Source organism: Desmodus rotundus, chromosome 11 (assembly GCF_022682495.2).
Source record: "Desmodus rotundus isolate HL8 chromosome 11, HLdesRot8A.1, whole genome shotgun sequence".
Lineage (NCBI taxonomy): Eukaryota > Metazoa > Chordata > Mammalia > Chiroptera > Phyllostomidae > Desmodus > Desmodus rotundus.
The window spans coordinates 33,636,966-33,649,386 of record NC_071397.1 but is presented as its reverse complement, the minus strand read 5'-3'; the positions used below and the strand labels follow the sequence as shown (position 1 = coordinate 33,649,386).

Genomic DNA, 12,421 nt, shown 5'->3' with positions numbered 1-12,421 from the left:
AGACACCTTGTGAGCCTTCCCAGGCCAGACCACACAGCCCAGCATTCCAGCATCAGGGAAAAATAAGGCTTCATAACTTCTGGCTGTAAACCCAATGAAGATTGGGGCAGTGGACGAAACCAACAGTTTCTCAAGAGAGCCCAGAATGTATGTAAACCCACCCACACTGGGAGCCACAACCAGGATAACAGCTGGAGGGGTGACAGTTGCATACAAGAAGTGAGTGAAGTGACTGGAAACGGGCAAGTGCCAGGCAAGCCCCCAGAATTCAGCCAGCAGTGGCACTGGCCCCTTTTGACTCTTCTCCCCCACACACAGAGTCACAAAGCAGGGTGCCCTGCCCTGGTGAATACCCAAGGCTCTGCCCCAAACAACTTAACAAGGTGCTCTAAGACAGGAAATCAAAGAGGCTCTACCTAGTACACAGACACAGGGAGGCTACCAAAATCAGCAAAGAAATATGGCCTGAATGAAGGAATAGAACAGAACCCGAGAAAAAGAACTAAGCAGTTTGGAGATAGCCAACCTACCAGACACAGAGTTCAAACACAGGTGATCAGAATGCTCAAAGATCTCATTGATTACAGCAAAAGCATAAGGGAAGAAATGAAAGCTATACTAAGGGAAATAAAGAAAAGTCCACAGGAAACCAACAGCGAAGGGAAGGACGCTGGAATTCAAATCAACAATTTGGAACATAAGGAAGAAATAAACATTTGACCACAACAAAATGAAGAAACAAGAATTAAAAAAATACAAAGAGAGTTTAAGAAGACTGGGACATCTCCAAAAGTGCCAACATATGAATTATAGGGGTGGCAGAAGGAAAAGAGGAAGAGCAAGAAATTGAAAACTTATTTGAAAAAATAATGAAAGAAAACTTTTCTAATTTGGGAAAGGAAACAGACATACAAGTCCAGGAAGCTCAGAGAGGCCCAAACAAGTTGGATCCAAAGAGGTCCACACCAAGACACATCATAATTAAAATGCCAGAGGTTATGGATAAAGAGAGAATCTTAAAAGCAGCAAGAGAAAGGCAAAGAGTAATCTGCAAAGGATTTCCCATAAGACTATCAATTGATTTCTCAAAAGAAACTTTGCAGGCAAGAAGGGACTAGCAAGAAGCAACTGGCAAGAAGCATACAAAGTGATGAAAAGCGAGGACGTACAACCAAGATTACTCTAACCAGCAAAGCTATCATTTAGAATGGAAAGACAGATAAAGTGCTTCCCAGGCAGGGTAAAGCTAAAGGAGTTCATCATCACAAAGCCCTTATTATATGAAAAGTTAAAGAGTCTTATTTAAGAAAAAGAAGATCAAAAGTAAGGACATTGAAATGACAACAAACTCACAACTATCAACAACTGAGTCTATAAAACAAAAATAAACTAAGCAAACAAGTAGAATAGGAATAGAATCATAGATATGGAGATCATCTGGAGGGTTATCAGCGGGAAGGGGGAAGAGGGAGGGGGGGGAAAAGGTATAAGTATTTAGAAGCATAATCGGGTTAAGTACAAAATAGAAAAAGGGATTGTAAGAACAGTACAGGCAATGGAGAAGCCACAGAACTTACGTGCACAATCCATGGACCTGAACTAAGGGGGTGGAGGTTGCTGGAGGGAAAGGGGATACCAGGCAGAGGGGTGGCAAAGGGGGAAAAATTGGGACAACTGTAACAGCATAATCAATAAAAATATACTTAAAAAAAAAAGCAAATTTAGTAAAATGCCAATGACAGAATCTAGTTGGGAGTTTCTGAATGTTTACTGTAAAATTCTTTCAACTCTTCTGTTTAAAAATTCTCATAATAAAAAAAAAGGAAGCAAGAAAATGTGAAACAAATTTATAATTACAACAACTGCAAATTCTAGAATTTCACCAAACACATATTCTGAATATCATGTTTAAAAGTTATACATTAATTGGTTTCACTGGAAAGCACCATGTTAACTGGAGATACAGAAACTAAAGTTATAGCTTTAGAAAAGTATGTTAGATGACTCAAAAAGTAGCAATAAGATATAAACACTAAAGTGGGGGCATTTGAATAAAATTGTTGTATGAGATATTTCCCATTTAAAAATGTGTGTAACTAAATTATATCTAACTGTTAATTATTATATGGTATTTTTAGTAATTCATTTTCTTGTTAAATAAAAATATTTACTTTTAAATAAAATTGGTACTTCTAGATGGTGCCAACTGTAACACTGAGTGAATTTAAAATAATTAATTTACCTGATAATAAATGGCCACAAAATCTAATAAAACATTTAAAACAAAAAATATTTAAAATCTGTTTCTCAGATTAATAATGACATGGCAGATAAATCATTTCACTGCAAAACATAAAGAAAATTATGTTCAAAAAGAAAATGTCAAATCACCTTTTAATATACACTATCTGAAGAAATTACAGATCCACTATACCTTATCAAAAATGTTCTTTAGGAAAATGCCATGGTACAAGGAAAGTTAATAACAGATTACAAACTTGCACATATATGCACAACTATTTGTTGGCTAAAATATTTCATTTAGTATTTTAATTTTAAAAAGAAACCTATATTAACAGATTTTATATTACACACACTGCCTTTTATTTCTTTTGTTTTGTTAGACTTTATTTATTTATTGAAAAAGGGGGCAGAGGGAGAGAGAGAGAGAAACATGGACAAGGGAGAGAAACATGTACATGAGAAACATTCAATCATTGTTTGGTTGTCTCTTGTGGCCCCAACCGGGACCAAACCCACAAACCCACAGTGACCCTTTGATTTTTGGGATGACGCCCAACCAACTTAGCCACACTAGTAAGGGCCTGCCTTTTATTTCATAAAGGAAATTCACAGTTAGTTTTTCTTCACCAGATCATATATGTACTAATCTGTAACTTTCATGTAAAAAAATTCATTCAAATTTTCATGTAGTTCTTGTTAGATAGCCTTGAGACTATGCAACTTTCAACTAAATGTCTAAATTATCACCCTTAATTATCATACCAAGGAGTTCTGAATAATGATGGTCTAAATAATATGGGGGAAAGAACCATAAAACTTACATGGTTTCCCTGGAAATTTCATAAGTATAGACACACAGAAAAACATTTCGTTACCTGACAGTACCTGTAAAGATAATCTGTAGCATGAAGGCTTAAAACAAAACAGAAGCTTCATAAATCCCTGAAAACCTTGATAAGTAACAATGTTATTGAGCAATAATGAATAATCTACATATAATTTGCCTTAACTCTCTGGAGTACTTAACATTCTAGTTATGAAATCGTGAGAAACTACAGTTTTTTGATGAAAAAGAAAAAATGCTGGTTTCTCATATAGCTTTTCTCTCATAAGAAATCAGGTCCACATTTCATTTTCCACTATAAACTAACCTACAAAGTTTTTTGGCCCCTTTTGATTATATTTATCCCAGAATCATGAATCCTAGAAAATAAATAGCTATTATTTACCATAATATAAATAACACAGCTACCATTTAACTTTCCTGATATGATACAAAGTTTTCTTATTGATACTGCTTCATGTACAAAGAACAATACTAGAAGACAGAGTTTGAAAGGTTAGAAATGGATAGTCAGGCACACCAAGTTAAGGAATTATAAAATAAGTCTTACAAAATAAGTGCAGTGCTAAACAAAGATTAATTTACCAACAATGCATAGAACATATTAGAAAGAAGAAAAATGATGACCAGAAGGCTAATTAAGAAGATTACATTAAGTTTCACAGAGTAAATGCACATTTGAATTGGACTGGTAGCAGTAAAATAATAATAAAACAAGAATGACAGATAACAGTAAGAGAACTATAGAAAGTCATTTGGGTTTTGTGGACAATGAACTTATCTAGTGCCTTTTGGGTGGCTACTGTAGTCCAGTAATCTATTTCTAGGAGTCTTAGTGCTATAAGACATTTTTCTGCAGACTCCAAATTTTTGGATTCTTCTTTCTGTCCTTATGTTCTTTAAAATACCCTTTTCACACATTGAGCAGGCATAAGAATAAAAGATTAACATATCTTTTAACAAAAGATTAATATTTTAGAGAGTTTTCTGACTCAATGAAAATACCAAGTATCTTCCTACAATGAATATGTCACTATGGTGAACACTGAATTATGATAAATTTTTTTACTCACTGATTTTTAAGGTGAGGAGCTATTTATAATTAGTTATATACACAAATAAATATAAAATCTTTAAATTATTTTAATATTCTGTTAAATTTAATACTTAACTTACAGATTTTAAAGTACTACACATTAGCCTTAGTCAGAGAATTTTTAATCTTACATTTAGTACAATGAGTGCTTAAGGATGTACTTACAATCACAGGCTCTATTAATAGCCGAAAGACTGTTCCTACTCGTATACTTCGACAGTTTAAAATGACACTGTCAAAGGAACTTGGGCAGCCTAAAGATACAGGATCAACTAAAGTTTCTCGAGAAATCACTTTGCGACGCTTTAGAGGTGTGCTGATTATAGAATTACCAAACTGAAAAAGAAAAAATAATTTTCACTTAGTAAGTTATTAAAACAAGGCTGCACACTAAGTACTATATATATGCAAAGAAGACCCAATATGAGAAATGTAATGATCAAAATGTAAGATTTACATTACTCCAGCAGTGTTAGATAAAGCAGAAATGTGTTGATTTTATATAATATTAAGCTTCTATATTATTTAATGTATAATATTAAACTTGTTTTATATAGTTATATTTTAGATAGTTATTACTTAAAATTCAGAACACAGCACAGCAGTGAGAAATGGTACTCTGGGAATCAGACTGCTTGGCTTCAAATCACAGCTATACCATCTTTTAGTGATCTAATTTTGTAAACTTAATAGTAACTCCGTAAGTTTTGGTTTTGTAAACTGTAAAATATGAAGAATAAGAGTATCTACTCAAAAGAGCTAATGCCTATAAGCATCTTAGCACAGCGCTTCATGCACAGTAAAATACTGGATAAAAGTTAGCTAGTAATAGGGTAGTGGTTATACTTGGATTAAATGAATAATTCTTTAGAGAAAATGAATAATTTAGAGAAATGGTTATTTACATTACAAAATGATTCCTTTTTAAATATTAAAAATTTTAAACTAGTTGATTTGTTAAGATTTCAGTCAAATTTGAATGCAAATTAATCATAATACAAATATTTTATAAGAATATAATTTAAATTAAAAGTAATTAATGTTAAAACTTCATTATTATCAAGAGAATAAAACATCACCTTAATAAAAAAAAAGAGAAAGATATGCAATGCACAGAGATAGGCCTACTCTCATTACACCTATAGAGACATTTCTGTGATCTGTTTCATAGGAGAAAATATTAAAACAAAAACACATTTATACATGTTAATTGCTCTTTCAGGCTCATTAACAGATTTATCATATATAAATTATTTTCTTAGATATTAACAGAAACCTATCAGAGAGGTTAAGAACATTTATTAGCTTTAGAATTCTTTCTTCAAATGAGATGTGTTTTAGCTCAATAATAAAACAGATAATTTAAGAGCTTCTCCAGCTGAATCCACAGTAGAGAGACTGAGACTAGAACTGGGGTAGTCCATATCCTCCCAAGGAGCCTCTGAAAGATCTCTGAGGAACCCTAGTTGTTCAGTGTGCCAGTCTGAGAACTGTTCACCAAAAAAGACTTCCATATAGGAAATCCATTATTTATTAACTGAACTCTCCTGTGCTGACATCTGAGTTCTTTCTGACCTTTTCCATTACACACTATTCTCCAAGAAGCTTTTTTGCTGCTAAATCCTGGTGTGTATAATTACTACCAACTTGCCCTCCAGCATAGTTATTTTACCAATTTACACACCCACCATTCCATTTCTCCAAACCCTAATCAAGATGAGATACTATTGTACTTCCAAAGTTTTCAGCGATGATAGTTAACAAAATGTAGTTTTAATTTCATTTTCAATACTACCTTTTTGAACTCTATTCATTTTCATTACTTATTTGTCTAAAGTTGGCTTCTATTTCTTACTTTATAAGAAATTAAAAATATATAAAGGACCAACTCACTCTTTGTCACACATTTCACTATTTTTTCTTTATTTGCATTTACCTATCAAATTATGTCTATGATGTTTGGTATACTGTTCTGTACTTTTCTTTTGATCAAATATATTCATCTCTTCATTTTACTACTGCTTGTGCTGAGATGTTTGGAAAGGCATCCTTCAAGATTATATTAAAAATATTAATCCATTTTCTTTTATCCTTATAATTGCTTTTAACTTTTAATTTTTTATGGTTCCTTTCTTAACAACTAAGTATGTAAATTTTCTATTTTTATCTATATTCCTGTAATCCCTGACATGTATATGTAAACCATATATAATTTTTACAGGTTTCTTATTTTTAAAAATAGTCTTTACAAAAATAAGAAAATATGCATATTTCTGCATCTTGGTATTCACACTCAACAGTACCATGTAGAAATCCTAAGTCACTGCTATAGCTCTAATTTTTATTGTCAGTGGCTGCATAACAGTCCATGGTGTAGCTATATCATAATTTATTGATTTCCATATTAATGGACAATTATTTCATATGCAGTTGTATGCCGACAACCATGTTTATACATACAGTCTTATATACTATGGAGGGAGGATTCCTTTGAAATTGAGTCTAGGAAATTAATTAGTTGGTCATTCAGTATACCTTTAAAATTTTTCAATAGGTGTTTTTACACTGCTTTCCCCAAAAATCACGACAACTTTCTTTTCCATCAGCAAATTACAAAAGTGCTCTTTTCCTCAGATTCTTGTCAGCAGTATGTATTAATTGATTTTGTATTAATTTTGAAAATCTGTTTAGAATATGGTTATATTTTTGGACAAAATCAAGGGGGAGGGTGGAGGCAGGGGAGGGAGGTGGGTTCAGTTGGGGTGGGGTGGAGGGATGGGGAGAAAAGGCAGACAACTGTAATTGAATAACAATAAAATTAAAAATATATATGCTTATATTTCATTTTCCTTAATGTATACTGCCTTACTAATTTGCACTTTTCACATGGTAGTTTGTTATGTGTTTGACTATTTCTCTTTTTTTTTTCATTTTCTTTTTTCCTACAACTTTTAAGAGTTCTTAGTCTATTACATATGTTAACACAGTGTATGTCATCTGCATTACAAATATTCTTTTCTGGAACTTACATAATTTTTATCTTTTCTACCTGAACATTTTGAAAATTTTATATAGGAAAATACAATACAGTAGAAAAATATATTTAAACACACCCAAGTTAAAATCAGTTCTCCCTGTCCCCAAATTATACAAGTACACTTGTTTATGCTTACATTTTGATAAGGTTAATATTGTCTCCTCCTCATGGACATTTTACACTTTTAAACTTCAATTTAATTGAATGTTCTTCCAAATAATCTTCCTAGTGGTATTTTAAGCCTTACTTAATGAATAATTTATCTTTTTCTATTAACATTGTCAAATTACCCTCTAAACTAATATTTGCATCCCAAAGGGGCGACATAATCTGAATAAATGCCAATAAGTGTAAAAGTACCTGATCTTTCATTCTTGCTTTTCTTGGCAACGGAACTGTATTTAACTCTGAATCTGCTGGACTGCTTCTTAGTTCATGCTCTACTCTACAGGTATTTTCATTTAGTGCTGCTTCTACTTTTCCAGTGGATGGTGCTGGGGAAGAACACGCTGAATCAGCAGGTTGAGGAGATACACTCTCTCTTCTGTTAGTCCTGTCGTCATCATCATCATCACTGGACAAGATGACTATAAAAATATTAAATACTTCAGGTAGTTCATTTCTGGCATTATATATATTAATATTAAAAATGTAAACATATTATCAAAGTGGAGAATATACCAAATTTGGTATGGATCTCTTCCAGATGAGATTAATAAAAACAAATGAAGATACAATCCACTCTAACTGACAAAAAGTTAAATTTAGAAAATAATTAGAAATAAAGAAAGCATAAGATCTGGCATCTTGTTTTTACAACATACAGGTATGAAATTGATTCTATAGTCCACCATTACCACACACAAAGAAGCATACACAAGTTAAATGTTTAATCAGAAGGTCTATCTCAAAATTCCAAAAAGCAAAAGTATGACCATAATTTGCATACAAATTGTTCACAAAATAGCATGCCTTTTAAATGTATGTAAAACTTCACATGACCACATAATTTTATATCACTAAAATTATGTGGTCATGTGACCACACTAGGAAACATTCCACATTTTTAGGAAATCACTAAAATCATAACTGGTCCTTAGGAGAACTTGGACTAGCATCTAATGTTTAACCTTATTGAAAAATAAGCATGGATAAGAAAAGACATTATGAAGGTAATTTACTCTTATCCTTTGTACTTACTAAATCTTATCAAACCCATCTCTATATCATGATTCCCCAGAGTCACCAACACTGCACTTAAGTCAAATCCTAACTCTTTCCTCTTTGTTTAGTTTATAAATGTACATAATCTAGCCCTTGGCTACTTCTCCAACTTTCTTATACTACTGCATTTTCCCTACTTTATACTCCAAACAAACTAGCCTTTTATTCTGTTACTCAAATACTGCAAGCTTGTTCCTGTCTGGATTGCAATTTCCCTAACTCCTTCTATTTTTCTTATCAAGTATTAGCTGAAGTATCCCTTTTCGATCGACTACCCAATTTAAAGTAAGCACATGGGCACTTGCTTATTCACATCAAGTGATTCAAAATATTTTTGTTGTGCATGTTTACTTGCTCATTTGTCTCTCCCCACTACACATTCACTATGCCTCGTCCACTGCTATATAAGTCTAAAACAGTACCTGGCTGGCACAAGAATAAAAAACACAAAAATCATCTGTTGAAAAATGCATAAATTTCTAGGAGCAATTTTCTTTTTTAGAAATCTACACATAAGTGCTTAGTTAATATTTTTTGGGTATTATATGTGTCCCTAAGAGGTATAACCCCTCAGCATCTTTTTTACTGTATTTTTATTTTGCTGTACAGTCTCAAAAGCAAATGCTTAAGGGCTTAAAATGGATCTTTTTCAGAACTGGTATTTTATTGACAGAATACACAACAGGGCAGATTAGATGGTCTAAGCAGATTTACAAACATTTAAGTTAGGGTTTTATTTGCCACGTTCTCACTATTTGGCTCACCTTTTCCTCTGTAAAACTGAAGACAATAACTACCTATTTCAAAGGACTGTCACAGAACATAAGAGTATGTAAAAGGCTTAGCATAGTGCCTAGTGTTTTACCTACAATTATTTTTATGATGCTTCAGGGACACCGAAACTTCTGTATCTTCTATATCAAAAACTTATTTTAAAGTCCCAATGCTGCACCAGGTAGGCCTGTACTACTAGTTCTTGTTTTATTAATTTAAAATAAATGAGAGTTGTACTCAGTGCCACCATATTGGCAAAACAAATAAAGAGTGTACAAATATGGTGGTATAAAGTTAAAAAGTGGTTCATAGTTGCTTTAATTCTACATAAAATATATTTTTTAATATATATTTAAAATTCTTCATCAGGGTCTGTTACAAACTGAACTGTGTCCCCTCAAAATTCTATGTTGAAGCCCTAAATCCCTGATGTGACTATATTTGGGAATGGGGCCTACAAGGAGGTAATAAAAAAGTTAAATGAGGTCAAAAAGTGAAGCCTTAATCTGATAGGGCCAGTGACCTTATAAAAAGGAGAGATACCAGAGGTCTCTCTCCACGCATGCACAGAAAAAAAGAAGAAAGGCCATGTGAAGACAAAGAAGAAAGGCAGCCATCTTACAAGCCAGGGAGAGAGGCCTCAACAGACACACAAACCCAGAACACACCCTGATCTTTTAACTTCCTGTCTCCAGAACTCTGAGAAAATAAATTTATGTTGTTTGAGTCACTCAGTCTGTGGTACCAAGTACACTAATACAGGGTCTTCATACTTATTATTCCAAACTTGTTCCCATAAATATCAGCATATCATCCTCTTTCATTTTGGGCTCTGTTCAAAAGTTGCTTTATCAAAGGTGCCTATTCCACCTCCTATCTAAAATAGCACCCTTTCTGACAACTTATCATCATCAATCTCTACTTCCTGGACATGCTTCATTTTTCTAAGCAGAATTTATGATTACCTGAGACACTGCATATTTTATTATTTGACCACCTACAACACAAGCTTCATAATAAACTATTTTATTAGAAATACAAATTTAAGAATGATTAAGAATATAAAGAAAACAGACTTTGGAACCAGAAAAAAAAATTTTAAGTAAGCTTTTATTTCTTTTTTTATTATTTATTGATTTGAGAGAGAGAGAGAGAGAGAGAGAAGGGGGTTAGAGAGAGACAGACAGACATCAATTTGTTGACATTCACTGGATGATTCTGGTATGTGCCCTAAAAAGGGATTGAACCCACAACCTTGGCATATTGGGATGATGCCCTGCCCAACTAAGCTGCCCAACCAGGGCTGAAAAAATGCTTTTAAAATCTACACTCCAATAGTCCTTACGTATATATTATTTATTCAATCTCCTTAACATTGCCTTAGTTATAAAATGGAATTATATTAGTACCTACCTCACATGATTGTAAAAATTAAATAGATTTGAGTACAAAACTTTATCACAAAGCAGGGAATATAAGCATGCAATAAATGATAGCTTTTTTTTCTGAAGGTTTTATTTATTTATTTTTAGAGAGAGGAGAAGGGAAGGAGAAGAGCAACATTGACGTGTGAGAGAAACATCAACTGACCACCTCTCACACACCCCTGACCACAGACCTGGCCTGCAACCCAGGCATGTGCCCTAAGTGGGAATCAAACCAGCAAACAGTTAGGTTTTCGGGATGACAGCCAACCCACTGAGCCACATCAGTCAGGGCCGATAACTTTTATTATAAATACGACATGTTCTTAAAATAGAACATATTTTTTCTTATACTTAATGGGAAGTACTTAAGTTTTTAATTTTTTTTTGAGCACAAGGGAACAAATTTATGTTTTATGGTTTTAATTCATGGTTGATACAGTTAAGCTGTGAAAAGTGAACTGCTTAATACACCTAAGGACCACATGAAGTTATTTCCTTGTATTATCAGCATACATGGTTGATAGAGACATGGTATTTATTTGATTTGTTACTTATCAACTTAGCCTAATTAACTTCCAGTTCCCATCATATTGGTAACTTCCTCATAATGTTACATTTCCTATATGAAGTTTGGCTCTGAAACAGTACACAGTAACTGCCTACTAAGTGAGAGTTTTTTCCCCTACTTTACAATTAATAAAAACCTTACAATTAGAAAATATCCAAATGATATTAGCAATATTTAATATTGCACTGGTATAAAATGTATCATAAAATACTTATCAAATAGCAACATTATCATATCATAATAAAGGTATAAACTACACAGGCATTACAAAGCATCTTTTAAACTGTGTTTTAAGAAACAAACTAATGTACTAGTATGGGCTAAGTTTTTTATATGGAAATGAATTAAAATAGAACTTGACAGTTCTGAGGTTTAAAAAAAAGCTTAATTTTATCCTCTTTATTTACCAGTTTTCAGAGTAATGATTAGGAACCTTAAGCAATCTCCAAAAGTAACCAGTGGAGTTTTTCTTTTGGGTGAAATTAGGGAATATCATTATAAACTGATTGATTATAACATATTTGACATATTTCAAAAAATAGTAGTTATGTCTCTGTTTGTGACCCTAGTATTCCCATCATTGGTCAATGGGAGCTCTTTCATTTTAGTTCCTTTGTCTTTCTGACAGCTTCCATGCTTCCCAGTATGACTAGACGATGTAGGTTTATTGATACATTCATGCTCTAGACCTTGAGTTAGCAATTTCTGTGAAGGGCTCTGGGTATTTTTAGTGGGATATGATATTCAAATACACAAATATGGGAACTAGGGTTGTTTCTATATGAGGGTTGCTTACTGTTTCTAGGCATTTTCTGTGGGAAAAGCTAGGAAACAGATATTTTCTAAGAGGAAATATAGAGTAAGTTGTTCGAATTAGCTCTGATTTAAATGTAAAGTTACGAGATATCCATCTCTTTCATTTTACTTTTGTATCCTTTTTCTATAATACTGAAAATGTTGGTTTCTGGAAACATTAATATAATTGCTTATATTTTATCAATGTATTTAAAAATCCCAATACCAATAATGTTAATAACAATATTACTGAATATACTTAGGATTTCTTTATAGTACCATTTGACCTTAAAATATCTCACATTACAATGCACAGCCACAATCTTGTTTTAATTTATATCCATTTGAAATAATTCTTCTGTGTATTCAAGCCACCAACCAGATATATAATAATGTTCACTTATTTCATTTC

The 12,421-nt window shown here is 32.7% G+C and overlaps 1 protein-coding gene across 6 annotated transcripts in view; it reads right to left on the bottom strand.

Annotated features, from left to right (window-relative positions):
• Window positions 1–12,421, bottom strand: part of SENP6 (SUMO specific peptidase 6) — a 112,060-nt gene that overhangs the window by 34,824 nt on the left and 64,815 nt on the right. For all 6 annotated transcript variants that reach the window (XM_024576681.4, XM_053913517.2, XM_024576679.4 and 3 more), the window contains 2 exons: window positions 7,582–7,808; window positions 4,350–4,520 (listed from right to left, as the gene is read on the bottom strand). In XM_024576681.4, coding sequence (XP_024432449.2) covers window positions 4,350–4,520; window positions 7,582–7,808 — 398 coding nt within the window. The remainder of the gene's footprint in view (window positions 1–4,349; window positions 4,521–7,581; window positions 7,809–12,421) is intronic.